This window comes from Lygodium microphyllum, chromosome 4 (assembly GCF_053477565.2).
Source record: "Lygodium microphyllum isolate KBCC chromosome 4, Lygodium_microphyllum_v1.1.10, whole genome shotgun sequence".
Taxonomy (NCBI): domain Eukaryota; kingdom Viridiplantae; phylum Streptophyta; class Polypodiopsida; order Schizaeales; family Lygodiaceae; genus Lygodium; species Lygodium microphyllum.
In genome coordinates this window covers 144,698,125-144,718,227 of record NC_141138.1, presented here as the reverse complement: position 1 = coordinate 144,718,227, position 20,103 = coordinate 144,698,125, and the positions used below count along the sequence as shown (strand labels likewise).

The 20,103-nt window shown below is 38.8% G+C and overlaps 1 protein-coding gene across 3 annotated transcripts in view; it reads left to right on the top strand.

Moving 5' to 3' along the window:
* The first annotated feature begins 13,472 nt into the window (after positions 1 to 13,472).
* Positions 13,473 to 20,103, top strand: part of LOC148037725 (putative methyl-CpG-binding domain protein 12) — a 42,068-nt gene continuing 35,437 nt past the window's right edge. The window contains exons 1-2 of one of the 3 annotated variants that reach the window (XM_087676680.1): positions 13,473 to 13,843; positions 14,054 to 14,666. In XM_087676680.1, the coding sequence (XP_087532806.1) occupies positions 14,185 to 14,666 (482 nt within the window). In that variant the 5' untranslated portion in view covers positions 13,473 to 13,843; positions 14,054 to 14,184. Of the gene's footprint in view, positions 13,844 to 14,028; positions 14,667 to 20,103 lie in introns of all 3 variants that reach the window. The other 2 variants (XM_087676679.1, XM_087676681.1) reach the window with 2 other exon arrangements.

The following is a 20,103-nucleotide window of genomic DNA, read 5'->3' as shown; positions in this document are numbered from 1 at the left end:
GATGGTGAAGAGCTTCACCCTCTCGATCCCTCACTCCCACACATACTCACTCCCTCACACTCTCACACTCCCTCTCTCAAGGGCACACACAAGCAAGAAGGAGAGAAGAAGAGAAGAAGAAGAAGACTCTTTTTGCCACACACCAAAGAATGAGCTCCTCATTCACTTTTCAACTTTATATACATGCCCTAATTTCCATGGGCGGTCATCCCCCTTTTTTACATGGCCGGCCATTAGCTTAGGCCACTTTTCTCATTGTCCTTCTATCTTCCTAGCTTCCTTTCCATCGCCTGTCTACACTTACAAATTGCATGGGTGAGAGCCCGGCGCTCTTTTACAAGATTTCAGGGTGCGCCTTTTTATTTTAAAATATGCATTTTCCCCTTTTGCATTTGCCTTGGACTTTTAAGGTTGCCCTTGCCCTTTTTTCCGCCCTTGCCTTGCATCTTTCCCACTTTCTTTTGCTTTCTTCGTGTTGGGGTTAACAATAACCAAGGAGAACGAAGGCCTATTTACCTGAGCACTCTCCGAATCCCGAAAAGTCATGCATCATCCACATGAGAATGGCTCAAATATTGGCAAACCGCTAACCATCACGCTTGCTCATATCTTGCACAGTGACCTCCTCCTCCCACAAAATCTTGAGCTCGTAGACTAATGGACGAAGATACATGTCTATATTTTTGACTTTGTAGCGGTCGGGGACGAGTAAGCTAAGGATGAGATATCCTTTCTTCGTAAAAATCTATGGAGGGATATTATAGTTGACAAGGACTATAGGCCACACACTGTAAGAAGTTGAGCGCAGACCGAATGGGTTCATGCCATCCATTGCAAGACCGAGTCGAAGATTCCTTGGCTCTCGGGCAAAGCCTGGGAAGGTAGAGTCAATGTGGCTCCATGCACGTGAATCCGCTGATATTCGTTGAACTCCATCCATGGACCTATTCTACGCATGCCACGTTGTCAAGCTCACCATGCCGGACGTACAAAACATGTGGTTTATGCGGGGGATAAGCGAAAAGTGTCTAAGAACTTTTTGAGGGATGGTTTTCCCTTGCAAGTCCTGTTGATACCTGTGAGCACCACACTTTAGACATGTCTCCATAGTCTCGTATTCTCCTTGAAACAGTATACAATCGTTGATACATGCATGGATGTTGTTGTAGTCCATGCCAAGCTTTCGTAAAATATGTCGTGTATCATCATGAGACTCGAGCATGGTATTTGCAGGTGGTAATATATGATATTTCAATAACCTGAAAAAATCATAAAACACCTTGAAAAAGCACAAATGTTTTTAGTAATAGTGCCGAAAAAAAATCAACGAAGCATATGTACAAGGTACCTGAACAACTCGGTCACACTCGCATCGCTCCACCCGTATTTTGCTTGCACACTTAAGAGTGCAAGCAGTGTCTTCAGGCGAGATACTCGGGGCCCATCATATAATGGTATGGATGCTTCCTCTCTAAGCGGATCAGAAGTCTCGACATCCATGGGAATCAATGCATCGATCATTGTCTCCATCTCAGGCTCCAAGATTGTAGGTAGGTCTGAAAGGCTGCATGTCTCCTCTGGCATTGACGGTATAGATTGGCCTTGCAAGTGGTGGATTGGCTCATGCACTCCATCCATCGCACACCCACAAACTCTTCTAATTGGCCGTAAAGGGTGCACTCCTCCTTGGAACGAGACATCATCTCCCTGGATATAAAATTTGCCAGTCAGACCCAATCTTATTGTATATGGTATTCAATTAGCTTGCGAGTACAATGCATGATTGATATTAACTTTTCTTATCGTTTGCTGAAAATACGCAATCACCTGATCAATGATCTCAAATTGAAACTCGCCAAATCGTCGTATGTGTTCTATAGACAATCAACGTTTTCGTCTAATTGCCAGCTTGCATTGAGAGCAAGGACATGGGATACATTGATTAAGATACGCCTCGCAATCTTGAACAACAGGACTTTCATCGTTTTCCATTTTGTCTACGTTACGACAAACAATTTGTTTTTGTTATCATTCTTTTTTTTTTCTTAAATTGTTATCCTCTCCTTCCATCTCTCTTTTTTTTTTCTTTCTTAAATTGTTATCCTCTCCTTCCATCTCTCTCTCTCTCTTTTTCTACGTTACGACTACGACCACGACCACGACTACGACTACGATCACAACCACAACTACGACTACGACCACGACCATGACTACGACTACGATCACAACCACAACTACGACTACGACCACGACCACGACCACAACCACGACCACGACCATGACCACGACCACGACCATGACGACGACTATGACTATGACCACCACCACCACCACCATGACTACGACTACAACTACAACTACTTATATAGAGATGAAGAGAGAGATAAGAGTTGAGAGAAGAGAGAGGAGAAAGAGAGAGAGATCCGACTAGAGCATTTGACACCCATAGTCAACACAGCATGGAAAACACAAGCACAAATTGACATTGAATTATGGCAAGAAAATCCACCACAAAACAATAGTTATAATACTCGAGGTAGGATTTCAAAGTCTTATTGATTTCAATCGGTCATGGATGCCATACTATGGGTAGGTTGCACTCACTAAGAATAGGATTGGCGATTCACCTCATCTTCTCTTCATCATCAATAGAATTCCCCTTTACCATTTACAACTCACCCACCTTCTCTCCACACTATTGTACACTACAATCTCTATGAGGGCATGAGATTGGGATCTCCACAGATACCAAAGCATGATCTCTAGCTTCATAGTTGCATATATACTACTACTACTCATGGAATAAACCTTAAAATAGTTATTATGCTCAAATATATGCTTGTTAGAGCAAAAATTTGTTCCTAAGACTATTCTAAGGAAGAAAGAGGGTTAATGATAAAAGAGTGTCCTTCCTTGCAAGTGATTTTATATTATTAATTAAAATTGATAGTTGAAGATGAGTTTCCTAAGAGATCTTGTGGTGATGCTGTTTTAGTTTTGCAAAGCATATGAATGATGTTGTTTTAGTTTTTTGTATTTGTCTTTTTAAGAAGAGATTGATTTTTATGGAATATCCAAAGTTATTTTTGGATTTACGTTATGAAAAATGAATGTTTTTCATACCGATAGGCTAATTGCCTTCGTTGTATACTTGCGTGGTGGAGGCTAGGACAAGCCCCATGTATGAGAGGTCTCTTTGCAGGAAGAACATTATGCTAGGAGGCATAAATATGCTAGGGCTCTCTTGCCATATATCCCTTAGGTTTGTTGAGGATCGGCCTAACCCCTATGAGCCTAGGATGAGCTTAGTGTAAGGTCCTATTTACTTTTCTCTCTTTCTCTCCCTCCCTCACCCTCACCCTCTCTTTCTCTCTTTCCCTATTAGGTTTAATGATTTTTCTCTCTTTTTCTCTCTCCTCTCCCTCTCTCATTTCCTCTCCCTCCCTCACCCTGACCCTCTCTTTCTTTCTTTCCCTATTAGGTTTAATGATTTTTCTCTCTCCTCTCTCTCTCATTTCTTTTTCTCTCTCCTCTCCCTCTCTCATTTCCTTTTCTCTCTTCCTCTCCCTTCCTCACCCACACTCTCTCTTTCTCTCTTTTTCTATTATGTTTAACATATTTTCTCTCCTATTCTCTCTCCTCTCATTCTCTCATTTTTTTTCTCTCCTCTCCCTCTCTCGTTTCCTTTTGTTCTCTTCCTCTCCTTCTCTCATTTCTTCTCCCTCCCTCTCCCTCTCTCATTTTCCTATTATGTTTAATGTCTCCCTCCCTCTCTCTCTCTCCCTCTCCCTCTCTCATTTCCTCTCCCTCCCTCTCCCTCCCCCTCTCTTTCTCTCTCCCTCCCTCTCCCTCTCCCTCTCTCATTTCCCTATTATGTTTAATATCTCCCTCTCCCTCTCTCATTTCCTCTCTCTCCCTCACCCTCCCCCTGTCTTTCTCTCTCATTTCCTCTCCCTCTCTCAATATACACAAATTATATAAAAAAAAGTAAAAGAGAGAGAGAATGCACTCTCCCTCCCTCTCCCTCTCTCATTTCCTCCCCCTCCCCCTCCCTCTCCCATTTCCTCCCTCTCCCTCTCCCTCCCTCTCCCTCTCTCATTTTCTCCCCCTCCATCTCCCTCTCCCTCTCTTTCTCTCTCATTTCCTCTCCCTCTCTCAATATACACAAATTAAACCCTAAACAAGTAAAAGAGAGAGAGAATAGACTCGTCGTAAAGATTCGAATGAGGGTTTGGCGGCTCCTCTCCTTCCCGAACGACGGTGGCGGTGGCGGTGAGAAGCCTTCTTTCTCTCTTTCTCTCCCTCTAAGCAAAACAGTCGCTCTCTCTCTCTCTCTCTCTCTCTCTCTCTCTCTCTCTCTCTCTCTCTCTCTCTCTCTCTCTCTCTCTCTCTCTCTCTCTCTCTCTCTCTCTCTCTCTCTAACTTTCACGAATGCGCGAAATGAAACGCGCTCGAGTTTCGGCCCTGTTTTTTTTCTTTGTGGAGTATCGCTATTTGCGTCACATTTGCGACGCAAATAGCGCCGCTATTTATCGTCGCTAATCGGTGTCGCTATGGCCTGATATCCTTGTAGTGGAGGAGAGAGAAAGATTAGAATGTTAGAAAAGAAAAGAGAGAAGCCATAAAAGCTATGAACAATAATGTAAGTTAAGAGATAGTAAATGCATTAAAGTTCAAAAGATGTGGAAATTTACACATCTCTCCCTTTTATACCCGTGTCAGTGTGACAATGTATTATTAATAATTCCACACTAAACATATCTTCTTCCCGGCTTCTTACAATCCATCCCATTCCAAAGGTTTTTGCCCACTAAAACAAACTTAACAAGAGTTGGAAAGAATGGATCAAACAGAGTACTACTCTATTTTTAGCTATGCAATGAATGAAAATTTAAAGACATATGGACTAAAATGAAGACATGAAGGTAAGCCTCAACTGTATACATGATCCTGATATCTTCAAAAGAGTTTGGAGCCTTTAAGTCTTCAAAAAATAGAAATGAAGAAGATAGCTTGCTGCAAAAACAAACCCTACTGAATCAAATTTGCCATAACTTCAGGTAAAAGCATGCCAAAACATAGCTCTTGAAGAGTACTTTGACCCTATATAGGTGGCATTTTTCTAAAAATTTGATAGAATAAAAATTGTTCTAAAACAAGCTACTATCAAGACCCTGTCTACACCGTAATTAACTCCACAATAATCATGCTTCAGCCCACCAATACATCCCATAGATAACGAAACTCGTCTAATATAGATTCAGGCCTCCAAGAAGCTTCTTCAGGTGGTAAACCTCTCCATCTAATCAAATATTTAATGATAGAATGAGAGTGAAGCTTCTTCTCACACTAACCTATGATAGCCTCAAGGATGTACTTAATAAGACATTCTTCATCTATGGGTGGCACCTCATCACTTGTATCCATAGGAGCACCATAGAAAGGCTTGAGGTGACTAACATGGAATGCTTTATGAATCTTAGTGAAAGAGGGTAGTTCCAATCTATAGACCAAGTCTCCAACGCACTTCAAGATCCTGTAGGGTCCATAAAACCTATGAACAAGCTTATTACTGGATCCATCCTTCAAGATAGATTAACGAGACTTGGGCACTTTCAACAAAACTAATTCTCCTTCTTGGAACTATAAAGGTTGCATCTTCTCATCTGCATGCATCTTCATTTGATCTTGGGCCTTCGTAGGATTCATCTTACACTACTAAAGAAGGGTTTGCATTCTTTCCCATGAGGATTAATTTTCTCATTGAAAATGACTGTGGGTAAGGGTATCTTATAACCATACATAGCCTCAAAGGATGAAAGTCCAATACTAGCACGAGTGGAGTTATTGTAGGCAAACTCAGCCAAATGCAACCAAGAATCCTAGTATATTACATATCATGATAGAAATGGCAAAGGTAAGTCTCCAAGCACTTGTTTACCCGTTTTGTCTGGCCATCAGTTTGCAGATGATAGGTTGTAGAAGAAGCCAAATTAGTATCCATGGAGTTGAATACTACCTACCAAAAGTTACTGATACCTATGGTAATCCATATAATCTAAAGATTTACTCCATAAACTAATTAGCCTCCTATAAAGCAATGAACTATATCTTGGTAGGAATAAAATGGGCTGCCTTGGTGAGTCTATCCACGACCACATAGATACTATTACATCCCCTTTTGGTAGTAGATAAAGTAGTATTGAATTCCATGGTAATATGCATCTACTTGCCCTTAAAAATAGGTAGTGGCTACTGCAACAAACCACGTGGCTTATGGGGGATGTCCTTATTCTGCTGACAAGGCATACACTTCATAACAAAATCCTTAACATATTTCCACATTCCTTTCTAATAAAAGATTTTGTTGATCTTATCATAGGTTTTTAAAACTCCAAAATGTCCAACTAAAGGTAAAAAATGCAACTCTTCCATAATTTTTCGTGTAAAAGAAGAAGTAGAGGGAATAACAATCTTGCCATTTAACTAGATTAGGCCATTTTTGAGATGATAATGTCAAATTTTCTTTGTGAGATCTTGCTATAATTTTTGAAAAACATGGCTGAACTCATCATCCAAAAGATAGGCTTCATGTAATTCTTTAATCCAGTCACTATGTAGCTCAATCATAGCTACAACATTACATGTCTGTATGTGAGAAAGAGAATTAGCTACCACATTGTCTTTGACCCTCGTATGAGTGATGTCAAAATCATAATTTTACAAAGTAACTACCCACCTATGTTGCTTAGGAGTGAGATTGGACTAAGGGAGATAATACTACCCTATGATTACTTTGAACTCTAAATTGGCTACCATACAAATAATGGTGCCACTTCTTTATCGCATGTAAGATAGCCAACATCTCTTGGTCATAGACATTCATAGCCATTTCCTTATCCATAAGCTTGTGACTTTCAAAGGCAATAACTCTATGCTCTTGTAACAAAACAACCCCTATGCCACAGCACTGGCATCACATTGTATGCTAAACTCTTTCAAAAAATCCAAGCATGTTAGAATAGGAGTTAAAGTAAGAAGTTCTTTTAATTGGTTGAAACTACTATCTGTAAGTGCATCCCAAAAGAAAACTTTCTTCTTCGACTTGTCAGTCAAAGGAGTTGCAATAGCTTTATAATGCCTAATGAATCGACGATAAAATGATAATAGACCAAGAAACCCTCTAAGTGAAATAGTGGTAGTAGGTGTTGGCCAATCTTTAATACACTGCAGCTTCTTACGGTCAACCTATATCCCTTTTCACTAACAATATGGCCCAAGTCCTCCACCTCGGTCTCTATATAAAATAGCACTTCTTCTTCTCAGCAAAGAGTTTGTGATGCCTTAATATATAAAAAACCTTCCTCATATGTGATAAATGGTCTTGCAAAGTGTTGATGTAAATCAATATGTCATCACAGAAGAGTAGGACAAATGTAAAATCTTATTCATCAAACTCTAGAAGGTAGCTAGAGTATTGATAAGCCCAAACGGTATCACTAGAAAATAGTATAGCCCACGATCAGTCCTAAAGGCAATCTTAACTCAAATCAATCTTGGTAAATAATCTAGCCCCCTTGAGCTCATCAAGCAAATCAACAACTCTAGGTATTGGTTACATGTTTTTCACTGTGATATTGTTTAGATCCCTATAATCAATACACATCTTGAAGGATCCATCTTTCTTATTCACTAACAAGATCGGAGATGCATAAGGTGAAGAACTAGGTTCAATGAGCCCATCTCTAGAAGCTCCTTGATTTGCTTGCCTGCTTCTTCACACTAACACTTAGATAATCTGTAGGGTGGCTTATTGATTCACTTTGAGTTTTCTCCAAATTGATAGGGTGATCTGCTACTCTCTTAGAAGGTAATGAAGTAGGTACTTCAAACAAATCCTTGTACTTCTCAAGAAGAGCTTTTAACATTGGATGATCTGTTGAATTTTTGGATAGATCTTCAACCTCTTTATTTAGGTACAATACAAAAATATATAAATATATGAGCACCTCTTGTACTCCTTCTTGAGTTGTTAAATGGTGATAAGCTAAAAATCAAATTTACCAAAGATTCCCTATAAATGGATAGGCTAGCCATCAAATATAAACTCCATATACAGCTGTGAGAAATCCATACCATTCTTCCTAAGGTCATTAGCCAATCACATCCGAGTACCATATCTATGGGTCTCATTTTCAAAGTAATCAGGTTTACTTTTGCTTCATAAATTTTAGCAAATTGTAAAGAAACCTATGGACATATTTGAGTGTTGATTTCTTCTTCACCATTCGCTATTTGAACTCTTATGGGTTGCTATAAATCAATGGGAAGACAATTTAATTTGTCTACAGCTGACTTATTCACAAAATCGTGTGTATTGCCACTGTCTATCAGGATAAACACAGCCTTTCCATGAATATTACCTTTCATATAATGTGTATTAAGACTCTTAGAACATGTCCAAGCATCCATGGAAATGGAACAATTAGTGGTAGCATGTGGCTCATCATGAATTCCTTGTGGATCAAAAGGAATACTACCACCCGGATCGAAAGGAAAGGTATCAACATGATCATAAAAGTATTATTACCCAACTTCTTCCTCAACATCCTCATTTTCAGTGGTAATCACAAATACATTGGCCTCGTCTTTATCATTCTCTGAGTCTTCAAAGACTAACATACTATGGACCTTGGCTTTTGCATTCTTGTATATACACTTCATTACATGATCAGTTGTAGTAGTGGAAATGAATGCTTCAATTTGAAGATTGCAAGCTATAATGACCAACGATGATGATCACCAAGAATGATCCCCAGCCAAGAAAGAAGCAGGCATGAGCTATCCCAAGAGCCACAAAATTCATCGCAAATTTTAGGTCAATGTTTGGTCTTCATGGCTGCTTCCTCCCTTCCCAAATGGTTATGGTTAGGCTCAAATATTCAAGCGAAAGTAAGATATGGTGGTGGTTGAGGCTTTAGGAACCCTAGAGAAGAGAAAGATGGAAAAAATCCTCTGTGGAAGGTTTGAGCAAGTTGAAAAGATGAAGAAGAAAGCTCTTCTCCAAAAAGTAACTGAGATTTTAGTCTTCACCAAGTCCAATTACCTCTTCTTTCTCAAAGTTACCTCCAAAATGACCTGTAATGGATGCATGAACTACCATTTTAGCCACGGTTTGGCCAAATGTCTCCAAGATCTTTATTAGAACTCCAAGATTAGTCTCTGCTTCAAGTAGAACTCTTACAAGTACTTGCCATATGGCTACCTATTGTCCAAGAATTAATGGTGGAAAATTGGAGAAAATATATCTAAATGAGAAAATCAAATGAACCAAAACCTATGCTCTAATACCACTTGTCAAGGAGAGAACTAAGAGGTGAGAGAAAGAAGAGCAAAGAGAGAGAAAGTGTAGATAGGAGAGAGAAAGACTAGAAAGATAGGAAAGAAGAGAGAGAAGCCATAGAAGCTCTGAACAAGAAGGTGAGGCAAGGGATAGTAAATGTATTAATGTTCAAAAGATGTGAAAATTTACATGTCTCTCCCTTTTATACCCATTTTAGTGTAACAAGGTATTATTAATAATTCAGCACTAAACATATCTACTTCCAAACTTCTTACAATATAATGCTCTAAACAAGAGACACGTAAAGAGAGAGAAAATATTTATTTAATTACTTGGTAATATATCATTAAAAATAGTTAATTATTGATTGTTATTTTTGAACGTAAAACAAATAATTATTGTACAAGTAGGATTGCAAGGTTTACTTGACCAAAGGCAATAGCAATCTTCATATGTATAATCATTCACAAGGTTAGAACTTATGTTTTTTCTTTTTTCTCATAATCAACGATCAAGGAGAGTAAATAAAAGCAAAGAAAAGTACATATATTCTCAAAAGACGAGGGAATGGTACTTGCTCCCATAATTATGAAACAAGGAAGAAATTCATGCCAACTATTCGACATATTTTTCTATAGCATGTTTATATGGATCTTTGTGTTATTGCTATCGTTCTATGAAGTAACAAGTTGATTTTTAACCAAAAATGTTAAGTGAAATGTGAAAGCCACAACATCTTAGACTTTGACCAAGAGAGCTTCTAATTTTTGTGATTTTTGGCTTTATATTTTGCAATGTACTCTTTATTGATGTGATATCTTAGATTGTTTGATAAGTTTCTAGCCATATTTGATTAGCTTCAAAAGCTTGTGAGTGATGTTGATCTAATGTATACTTTAAAACACACATTTGATTTTGCTCAATCGTGTACACACACAAGGAAGTTGTCCACAAGTACAACAATAGTAGCTTCTTACGCAAATACTACACATCTAAAGACATCTACACAATTGAAGTTCTAACAAATGCAGTGGAGGAGCCAACATTGAAAATTTGGCTACAAGATAGGAACTTTCACAAGATAATACATGTAGTAATTAGAGCGACCACAATGATAACAAAGGGCATCAATCTCACCTTAGACACCACAAATAGTGCAACATGTAAAAGTGATCGTTTCAAAAGAGACGACAAAATGAAATTCAGAATCCAAGTCACAATCCAATTGACCAGTCAATAGCTCGCACTATGATATAGCATGCATTGACACAAGGCATTGAACAAAAAGTGGTACACAAATCCACATTCTCACAAACACTCGCATACAAATCATCATTGGTCACAAATCACAAGGAGATACAATTTTGCCTAAAAATCACATTCGCACATAATGAGCACATTTACCCGTGGACTAGCATATGTGATGCTCTTTCATGTAATTGAAAGAAAAGAACCTTGTGTATAGTTGGGCTTTCAAATCCATCTGCCTTTGTGCCAATGCCATACCCAATACCATGACTCACTCACACAAACAAAATTTTATATCATAATTGAGCATAGAATAATGCGTGACAAAAAGATTTCTTGCACTTTTTTAAAGCCAAAGGAGGGGGAGACAACTTTCTTCTTCCTCTACCAAAGATTATCACTTGTATGAAAATCCTTATTAACATATTTACAATGTTTCTTATTCTCTTTTTTACAAATAAACAACATTGTCAAAGGCAAAGATGACTCCCCATGAGGTATGCATAATATACATATTAGCTTTCATCTATAAATATGCAATAACATAAATTCATCTAACCACATTGAACTATGCATGCTAATGGTCAAGATATTCAAAACCGCATGAACACTCCTAGTGCTAGATTGAGCATCATCCTCTCGACCCACCATGTCCCAAGTACCTAACAACAAACTAGATGAGAATGGTAAGCATCATTGGGTAAAGACCATTGAATTACATCGAGACTTTATAAAGTACAACAACCTTCAAAATTTGATGGATATATCCAAGCGTATACTCAACAACAATCCACCTAGATAACATAATAGAATCATAAACGATACAAACCTTCTTACAATCTTCAAAACCTATATTTGCTTATACTCTAACCCAACTAACACAAACCCATTTCATATGTAGGACTCTTGTAAGAGAGCCAATTACTCATAGCCAAGAAATTCATAAAATGAACAAGAAAATATGGTAACCATAGCCAATGATCTAATTATTATGTTGTAACATTACATCAAAGGAAAAATGGATTGGCAGCAATATATCCACCTCTTACAATGGTGGAGCAAGGTCCTCACCCCTTAGCTATGGTGGGAGGCCCACAACAAGGAAGCCTCAAAAGAAGATTTAATTAATTGTCAAAAAGATATTAGCCATGTTACATATCAACTTTTTATACTCCCTCCTATTTTATGCTTCTTACTTTGTTATAAGGTTGAAGACCAAGGCTAATTATCTCTACATTACAACTCCTAAAAGAGATACTCGATAGATTCGAACTCAAGTACAAAGATACACTCGAGAACACACTATGAGGAAGTGGCCCAAGTCCTACTCGACACTCAAACAAATGACATCTCCGCATACATAATTGAGATCCTACATTACATATTCAACATCTCACTCAAGGCCTTAGTAGACGTGACAAAAGGAGAAGTTGATGATACACTAAGAAAGCATATGGAAGCAAACCACGATAAGCAAGTGCTTAAGTATGTTTTTTAAAAACCTCCAATAAGTTTAGTAGGCAAGTGTTTAAACATATATTTTTTAAAACCCCCAACACGTTTAATAGGCAAGTGCTTAAACATGTCTTTTTTAAAACCTTCAATACACTAATAGGCAAGTGCTTAAATATGTCTTTTTTAAAACCTCCAATACATTTAATGCAGATAAAAATCATGTCTCTATCAATAGCAACATTCATTGCAAAAGGAACTGACAAGCAAATTAACAAGAAACCAAACTTCTATTGGCACTAGAGTATCAACCTAAGCCACTACAAATGCTACTATAAGCTCAAGTGCAACCACATCATCCAATTCCAGCTCCAAGCAACACCCACGCCAATACAAAAGTGACAATGCTAAGAAACAAAACCAAGCACTTCATCTATAGTATAAGATGCAAAGAAAATGACCATGTATATGTAGGCCACATAACGAATGTCGAAAAAAGAGAATAGTAACACAAAAGAAAACCTGTTAAAAAAGAATAAAGACATCCAAACCTACAATTTATTAAAAGATAATTTTGAGGTTAACATAGATACAATAGTAACTGATAACATACACAAGGCTAGGAACTTGGAGCACGACATGATCCTGAAAAAGAATGCAACTACTATAGGTTACAGCAACCTGTAAGGACACCTAGCAAGATGTAAAAAAACTACTGTTTGAAAAGAATAAACTTAATTTAGCAACATAAGAATACATTGTATTTTATGCTCCTTGACTTTAAATAAACAAGTAGAACTCATTTGCTTTATGGATGATCTATAGCTTAAAAAAATTTGAATTTTAAGTTGATTCGTTATTTCTTAAACTCCGGTGATAGATTCATAAACCTTCAACAAAATTGCTAGGTTTTCAACATTCACAAATATGATATCTAATCTTTGTTTGGTTTAAGCAACAAAAAGTAAACCACAATCTTCTAAAATATTAAAAAACTAGGACTTGGACAAAAAATAAAAACAAAAACAACACCTAAACGTGATTGCATGCGTCAACCTAGTTTTAATGTTATGGTAATCCCATGTGTAGAAGCTCTTGAACCAAAAAGACTCGTAGACATCATCAAGGTGGTGTATCATCACCAGAGTGGCACTAATGGTAGTATGGGGCTAAAGCATATGCCTTCTCATTTCCTTTCTAGGGATGTGCTTGAACTCTCTCTTAGGAGGGCGAGCACAATAAGTTTTAGACAAATCCCCACCCACTACCTCACATTGTGAATTATGATAGTATCATGAGTTTGTGGGAGGGAGACACAATATACATAGCTAGATGTGGTTGGGGGCAGTGTGGAGGGGCCCTCTGATCACCCACATCATAATGCACTCTTGTAAAGTGCTATGATCTATCCCTCTCTCCCGCCTCCGACACATAGGTACGCGACGAGAGCGTGGAAACATGCTCTAAACCGGTGTGAAGGAGCCCGCATACGACCGCCAGTGTCTCGCTTGCGTCTTCTTCCGTCGCATGTGCGTCTCACACGCTCGCACAAACGCACGCTCACGCACAAGACCATTCGAATTCGCCTGTCCCGTCCGCCTGCCACCACGCACAACACACACACAAGGAAGGAATGCCTGCAGCTGGCCTTTGCTTTGCCAGCTAGGGTTTCAGACCTCTTCCCAGCTGCGCTTCTGAAGTTTGATCCGGTCGCCATTGCCGAATGCTTCAATGAGACAGTTTCAAGTGTAATCGCCACAATGCCTGGATAGAGCGCCTTCATCAAGCAGTGCTAGCAAGGTACGTGCTATAGTGTTCGATTATGGCCTGGTGGAAACGTTGTCTTTCTCGTAAGATTGGCGTTTTTCCGGATTTCAACGCTCTTGCTCATCTTTAAGCGTGGTAGCCTCATCATTCTGAGGCGAAAGCCTTGTTTATCTTTAAAGATGTTCAATTCCTTCTTTGTGAATGCCTACTTTGGACAGTGCTGTGCAATTTTGTGTGCTCCAGAATACAAATAAGTGGCTCTGATGTTTCGCGAGCTTCGTCATCACAGGGAGTCTGGCTTGCTTACATATCGATCACCTTACATAGCGATGCAGTAAAGCCTCATTTATAAAAACAAATCGATTCCAAGATAGATGGAGAAACATTCAAGGGATGGTTTGAATGCGATCAGGGAGGATGCTCCGCAAAGCTGCCCTGTATCAAGCAAGCAACCTTTCCTTCAGAAAAATTGCTCTCAGGAGGTTGTTCCTTACCAGGATCAGGCAAAGTCTGATGTTATTGATGTCTTGCTGAATGACGATTCTGTTGATACATCATCTCGAATTCTTCCGTCCGTTGGAGCATTTACTGCACAATGCTCCAATTGTATGAAATGGAGATTGATTCCTACCAAGGAGCAGTATGAACAGATCCGGCAATCCATTTTAGAAAAGCCCTTTTACTGTAGTAATGCATCCGGTTGGCGCCCAGGTGCTTCTTGTGATGACCCTCCAGATTTGTCTCAGGACATGAACCACGTCTGGGCCATTGACAAACCTAACATTCCTTTGGCTCCTAAAGGTTGGGAACGGCTGCTTGTTATAAGGGGAGCTGGTGCCTCAAAGTTTGCTGATGTGTAAGTTCTCATTGTATGTTTTCAGACATTTTTTCAGCTAACTAGAATTATTCCTCCAGAGTTGTGTGGGCAGGTGATTTGACATTGTTTGTGGTGTTGCTGTGGATCATCCATGTTTTTTAATGTCAGAAGTTTTGTTCATCTGTACATGTTCAGGCACACAATTTAGACATACATGAAAACCCTGATTATGTAGACAGTAATCACAGTCAACATTGGTAATTCTCAAGCACTCTGCCCACTGCAGTTCACATTAGGTGCAGTATAATCTGTCTGTTTTAGCAGATCAATTATTCATATTTATTTTGCAAGGGGCATTCCACCATTATACTTGCATATTTCTATTCTCCCTCCCCTCCTCTTCTGCTCTCCCCTCTTTGGCTTGGGTAGTGGGCAAGTGTGAGTTTTGCCAGTCAGCTTTATTGGTGCACATGTGGGTCATTTTCCAGAAATGTGCTGCCTGAATTTTGAGTTATAAAACAGGAGTTCTGTATGCAATCTCCACACCATTGCTTCTAGCTGATACCATAGGGGACATTTTCATCAAAGATCATCTCTCTATTGATTATAATGTTCTTGTTCAAGTCATCCCACAAATGAGATGCTTTACTTGTAGTGCTATTCTTGGCAAAAATTAGGTCTTTGGATTTTGGATCAAATTCTTTTAATGGTTTGCTTTGGCATATAAATGCATTTCTTACGATCGAATTCTTTAATTGTTTGCTTTGGGATGTAAATGCATTTCTTACAGGCAAATACTCTAAATGGTTTCCAAACCATTTAAAACTTCATAAGCTGTAAATTGAATGTATTCGGAGTTGCGAGCCGCTTCCTAGGAGTCCTTTGAAAGTCTTACATGAGATGAATGGACCAAGACTTTTCACCATCATTTTGTTCTCCCTTACTATTGCACTAGTTAAGGGTCATTATGTTTATTGCCTAGCATTCTACTAGGTGGATATACTTGCAAATTCTAGCATGGACTATGTAGTGCTTGTTGTTGTTCAATAGAAACTAACTTGAACTGACTTCACTACACTAGCGTAATCAAGACATAAACTTACTATAGTTAGTACATCCCTATCTTTAGAGTTAAAGATTGTAGTGCAATTCAATGCTCCTCCTAAACTAGGACTCTCCTAGATATCAAATGATAACTCCTTTTTAGTATGTCACGAGATGATTGTAGAAGTTTATTGTGAGGCTTCTATGAGAAGACTTATGCTTTCTAAACTATTAGCCTTTAAATTTTACATCAAACAAGCTTTGCAATCATACACCTTATTTACTCCACTAGGTCTTATTAGTGCAACTGCGTATTGAGTTTGTTTTAATGTGCTACATGGGTCCAACATGACTTGTAACCACTCATTAGTGACCAACACTTTATACACACTTTTCTATTTGAATATTGTCTAATTTTAAAAGCAGACAACTTAGAATTTGTCAAATAGACATGCAACTCTTATGAAATGTATTTTGTAAACATGCTCAAAGTAAATGCTTATATATATGATTATGTTTGGATGTCTGTTGAAATATATAGAGTTCTAAATTTGATAGATATCATTCAATAAATTTGGCTATAAATTCTACTCTCTCATAGAAAGGATAACATTGTCTAGAGCCCCGAAAATGTGAAATATGTGTGGGCCAAAGATACTTGATTTTCTTCAAATGGTTGAAAAATATTTGCATGGGCAAGCATGCGACTATGGTGAAAACTATGTTACTAAATTATATAAAAGGTTTCCTTTTTTGTCGACTTGTGACTTTTCTTTGGCTTTAATTTGCATTGTTGTTAGTTGAAAAGCTTCTTCATATGGCTGAATGTGTTTTGTGTTACATTATGGTCCATGAATTTATCTTCAATTCATTTTGAGAGTAAATCTTTGAATATTAGCAAAGTGCTGACTCACAAGGCCACTTCTTGATGTTTTTTTTCTTCCATAATTGTTGGATCTTTGGAAATGAGCACTATGAGTAAATCTTTAAGTTGCCATTAGGCCTAATCCTCCTTGGGCTACTCATACATTGACCATACCCATGCCCAAATAGCTCAATCACACATTTGAATCCACTATGTATACCTCACCAATGCATGGTGGGCACTTTGGGGTAAATCCCCAAGTGTACTCTAGTCCTTCACCCTTTCCACCCTATTTACCACTCATTACTCACACTCCAATTGCTCTAGCCAAGAATGCTTTTATTGACAAGACGCGTTTGAATGAGTCGAACTTCATGAGTTGGTTGAATCTCAAGCAACAAGTGCTTGAGTCTTAGGGTCTTTTGTCAGAAGTGGATGCAATGAAGGAAGCGTGGAAAATTGCTGTAATAGACTGGAAAATTGCTGTAATAGATTGTTGAACACAAGAGACAAAGAAAAAAGAAACACTGCAATGTACAAAGAACTCAGAAGCAAAGAGATACTCGGGAAATGGAATCCATATACCAAGATATGAGACAATATAAAACAAATGTGAGTCATTGGTTGTGAAGCACTGGCACTTGCTCCTCTTTCTCCACCTGAACCTGCTAGATGATGAATGATAGATGATACATGATACCATTTGTGGTGGAGGAGTGCCTAAAATAAATAGGGAAAAATAATGTCGTAAATGATGTTAGTTCGGCCAGTATAAAATGCTAAAATAGCCATCATAAAGTATTAGATAAAATGCCTAAATAATCTAGAAAATGTCATGGTGCCCTAGCCCCCTAACATGCACAGACTCAACCATGAACTGACATATTTACTAACACCCTCTCATAGATCATGGGTGATTTGATGCAAAACAATATACAATGATAATAATAATTTCTCATCATAGTACATACAACAAGGACCACCAGAGTAGAACCGTGGATACCCAAGTAGTGAGTTCACAAGCCACCACCAAGTTGCCTCAGAGAGAACTAGATGTCGATGTCAATCGTATCAACTCCTAAAAACAGAGAAAAATCATAGTAGCTCTCAACATTTGTCAACAATGTCTCATAGTAGCATACAAGACAATCTTGTCAAAAATGCCTCTGAATATATATAACTATGGATTCCCCATTGTTGGCCAGACTGCCAAAGCGTCCCCTCATGTGAGCTCAGACTAGGAGCCAATCCCACTATTTGTCAAAGAACCAACTCATCATGAATCTGGATGTCAATCCTAGCTTCAGGATTTGAACTTGCTAGACTTCAGTTGATGTGTTAGGGAAAACCCTCTCGAGAACCTATGTACCTGTATACCTGTATAGATGAGGCTCTCCAACCCCATCGCACCACCCCCTCACACTCCCTCTTTGGCATTGGAGAGTTGTGAGGGATGACCGCATCATCTGTACTAGCAATGTGGAAGAGAGACCCTTGTAGCCATCATTGGGGCCATATAGTTGGAGCCTAAACTTGGACTTGAAGACGAGGAAGGCTCGTCGAGAGAGTTGTCATCCTTTGTAACCATCTGCTCCTGCTCCTGCCGTAAAGTTGCTAATGTCTTGCAATCCTTTTGGAGGTGTCCCTTCTTGCCACAATAATAGCATTATGACTTCCTCTTCTTCCTTTGTATGGCACCCCTCTTTGAAATTGGAACATTTGAAGCCGCAAGAGATAGCATTTCAATCAGCAGATGAAAAGTCAAAACTTAGACCTGAAACAATATAAAACAATAGTAGGAACAATGAGCTTGCAATTTGTTACTATGTGAGAAGTGGATGCAGTGATGGAAGTGTGGAAAATTGCTGAAATAGACTGCTGAACACAAGAGGCAAAGAAAAGAGAAACATTGCAAAAGAAAAGAACATAGAAGCAAAGAGATACTTGGGAAGTGGGATCCATATACCAAGATATGAGACACAATACAAAACCAATGTGAGTCACTAGCTATAAAGGCATTGGCACCTACTCCTCTCTCTCCACTAGAACTTGTCACATGATATATGATAGATGATGCATGATACCATCTGTGGTGGAGGAGTGCTTGAAATAAATAGGGGAAAATAAGCCAAAATGGAAGTTAGGTTGTCCAACATAAAAATGCTAAAATAGCCATCATAAAATGCTAGATAAAATGCCTAAATAAAATATAGGAAATGACATGGTGTCCTAGCCCATTGACATGCACAGACTCAACCATGAACTGATATATCTACTTTGGGACTTTTTAGTGTGTGTATATATATATATATATATATATATATATATATATATATATATATATAGAGAGAGAGAGAGAGAGAGAGAGAGAGAGAGAGAGAGAGAGAGAGAGAGAGAGAGAGAGAGAGAAAAGAGAGAGGGAGAGAGAGAGGAGAAGAAGAAGAAAAGTAGAAGAAGAAGAGGAAGAGAAAGGAGAGAGAGAGAGAGGAAAAGAAGAAGAAGAAGAAGAAGAAGAGGGAGAGATATAGAGAGGAAGAGAAAGGAAGAAGAAAGGAGAAGAATAAGAGAAGAAGGGGAGAGAGAGAGAGAGAGAGAGAGAGAGAGAGAGAGAGAGAGAGAGAGAGAGAGAGAGAGAGAAGTCTAGAGGCCATGTTGTATTCTCAACTTGCCCACCCTAATCATATCCCTCAATGGAAGGCTTGCAATGCCACAACGGAGGCCAATTTGATGCAAGGGCTACTTTCCAAGTTCCACTTACAGCTTCTATCCTCTAGCATTTGATTGTTGGAGTCATCTTATTGATCGTTATGTGGTGAGAAATCGAACTTGACATATCACTCTCGATTGTAAGTTGTAGGTGTAACCAACCTTCCTTCTTGGCGAGGGTGGTAAATGATGTGATTCGACTCAAATTATAGGAAGCGATAAATTCACAAATCTAAAAACATATATGTTATTGATCAATCTTGGATAGCTGACTGTAGTGACCGGGAGGCACGAAGATTGAGGTAGTTAGTGTTTGTTATGCGCAACGAGATAGAGAGTGAGAGAGAGCAGAGTTGAGAGTGTGCACGATTTGTGGGTATAATGATGAGTGTACCACTTTAGGTTTTTAGATAGATATATATATGAAAGTACAAGTGCTAAGGGTGTGTTCACACCCTAGCACATTAAAAGGCATGAGGGCCTTTATTCCCAACAACCTCCCACCTAAAGGCAATGTGCCTTAGGAGAAGAAAAGAATCAGCTAAGTCTAGGTATGTACAAAGCTGAAATATATATATCTATCCAACTCCCATCATCTGTCGGCAATGAGCAAACCGCTCTACTGGAAGACCCTTCGTGAGAAGGTCTGTAGGATTATCATCTGTATGCACTTTGACAAGCTCAATGCTCTTGCTGTCAAGTACATCTCTAATGAAGTGGTACTTCACCTGTATGTGCTTCGTCTTTGCATGAAAGACGAGATTCCGTGCTAGCATGATAGCACTCTGACTATCACAATGGAGAACATGTAACTCTGTAATGCCAATCTCTCCCACCAGACGTGAAAGCCATAAAGCCTCC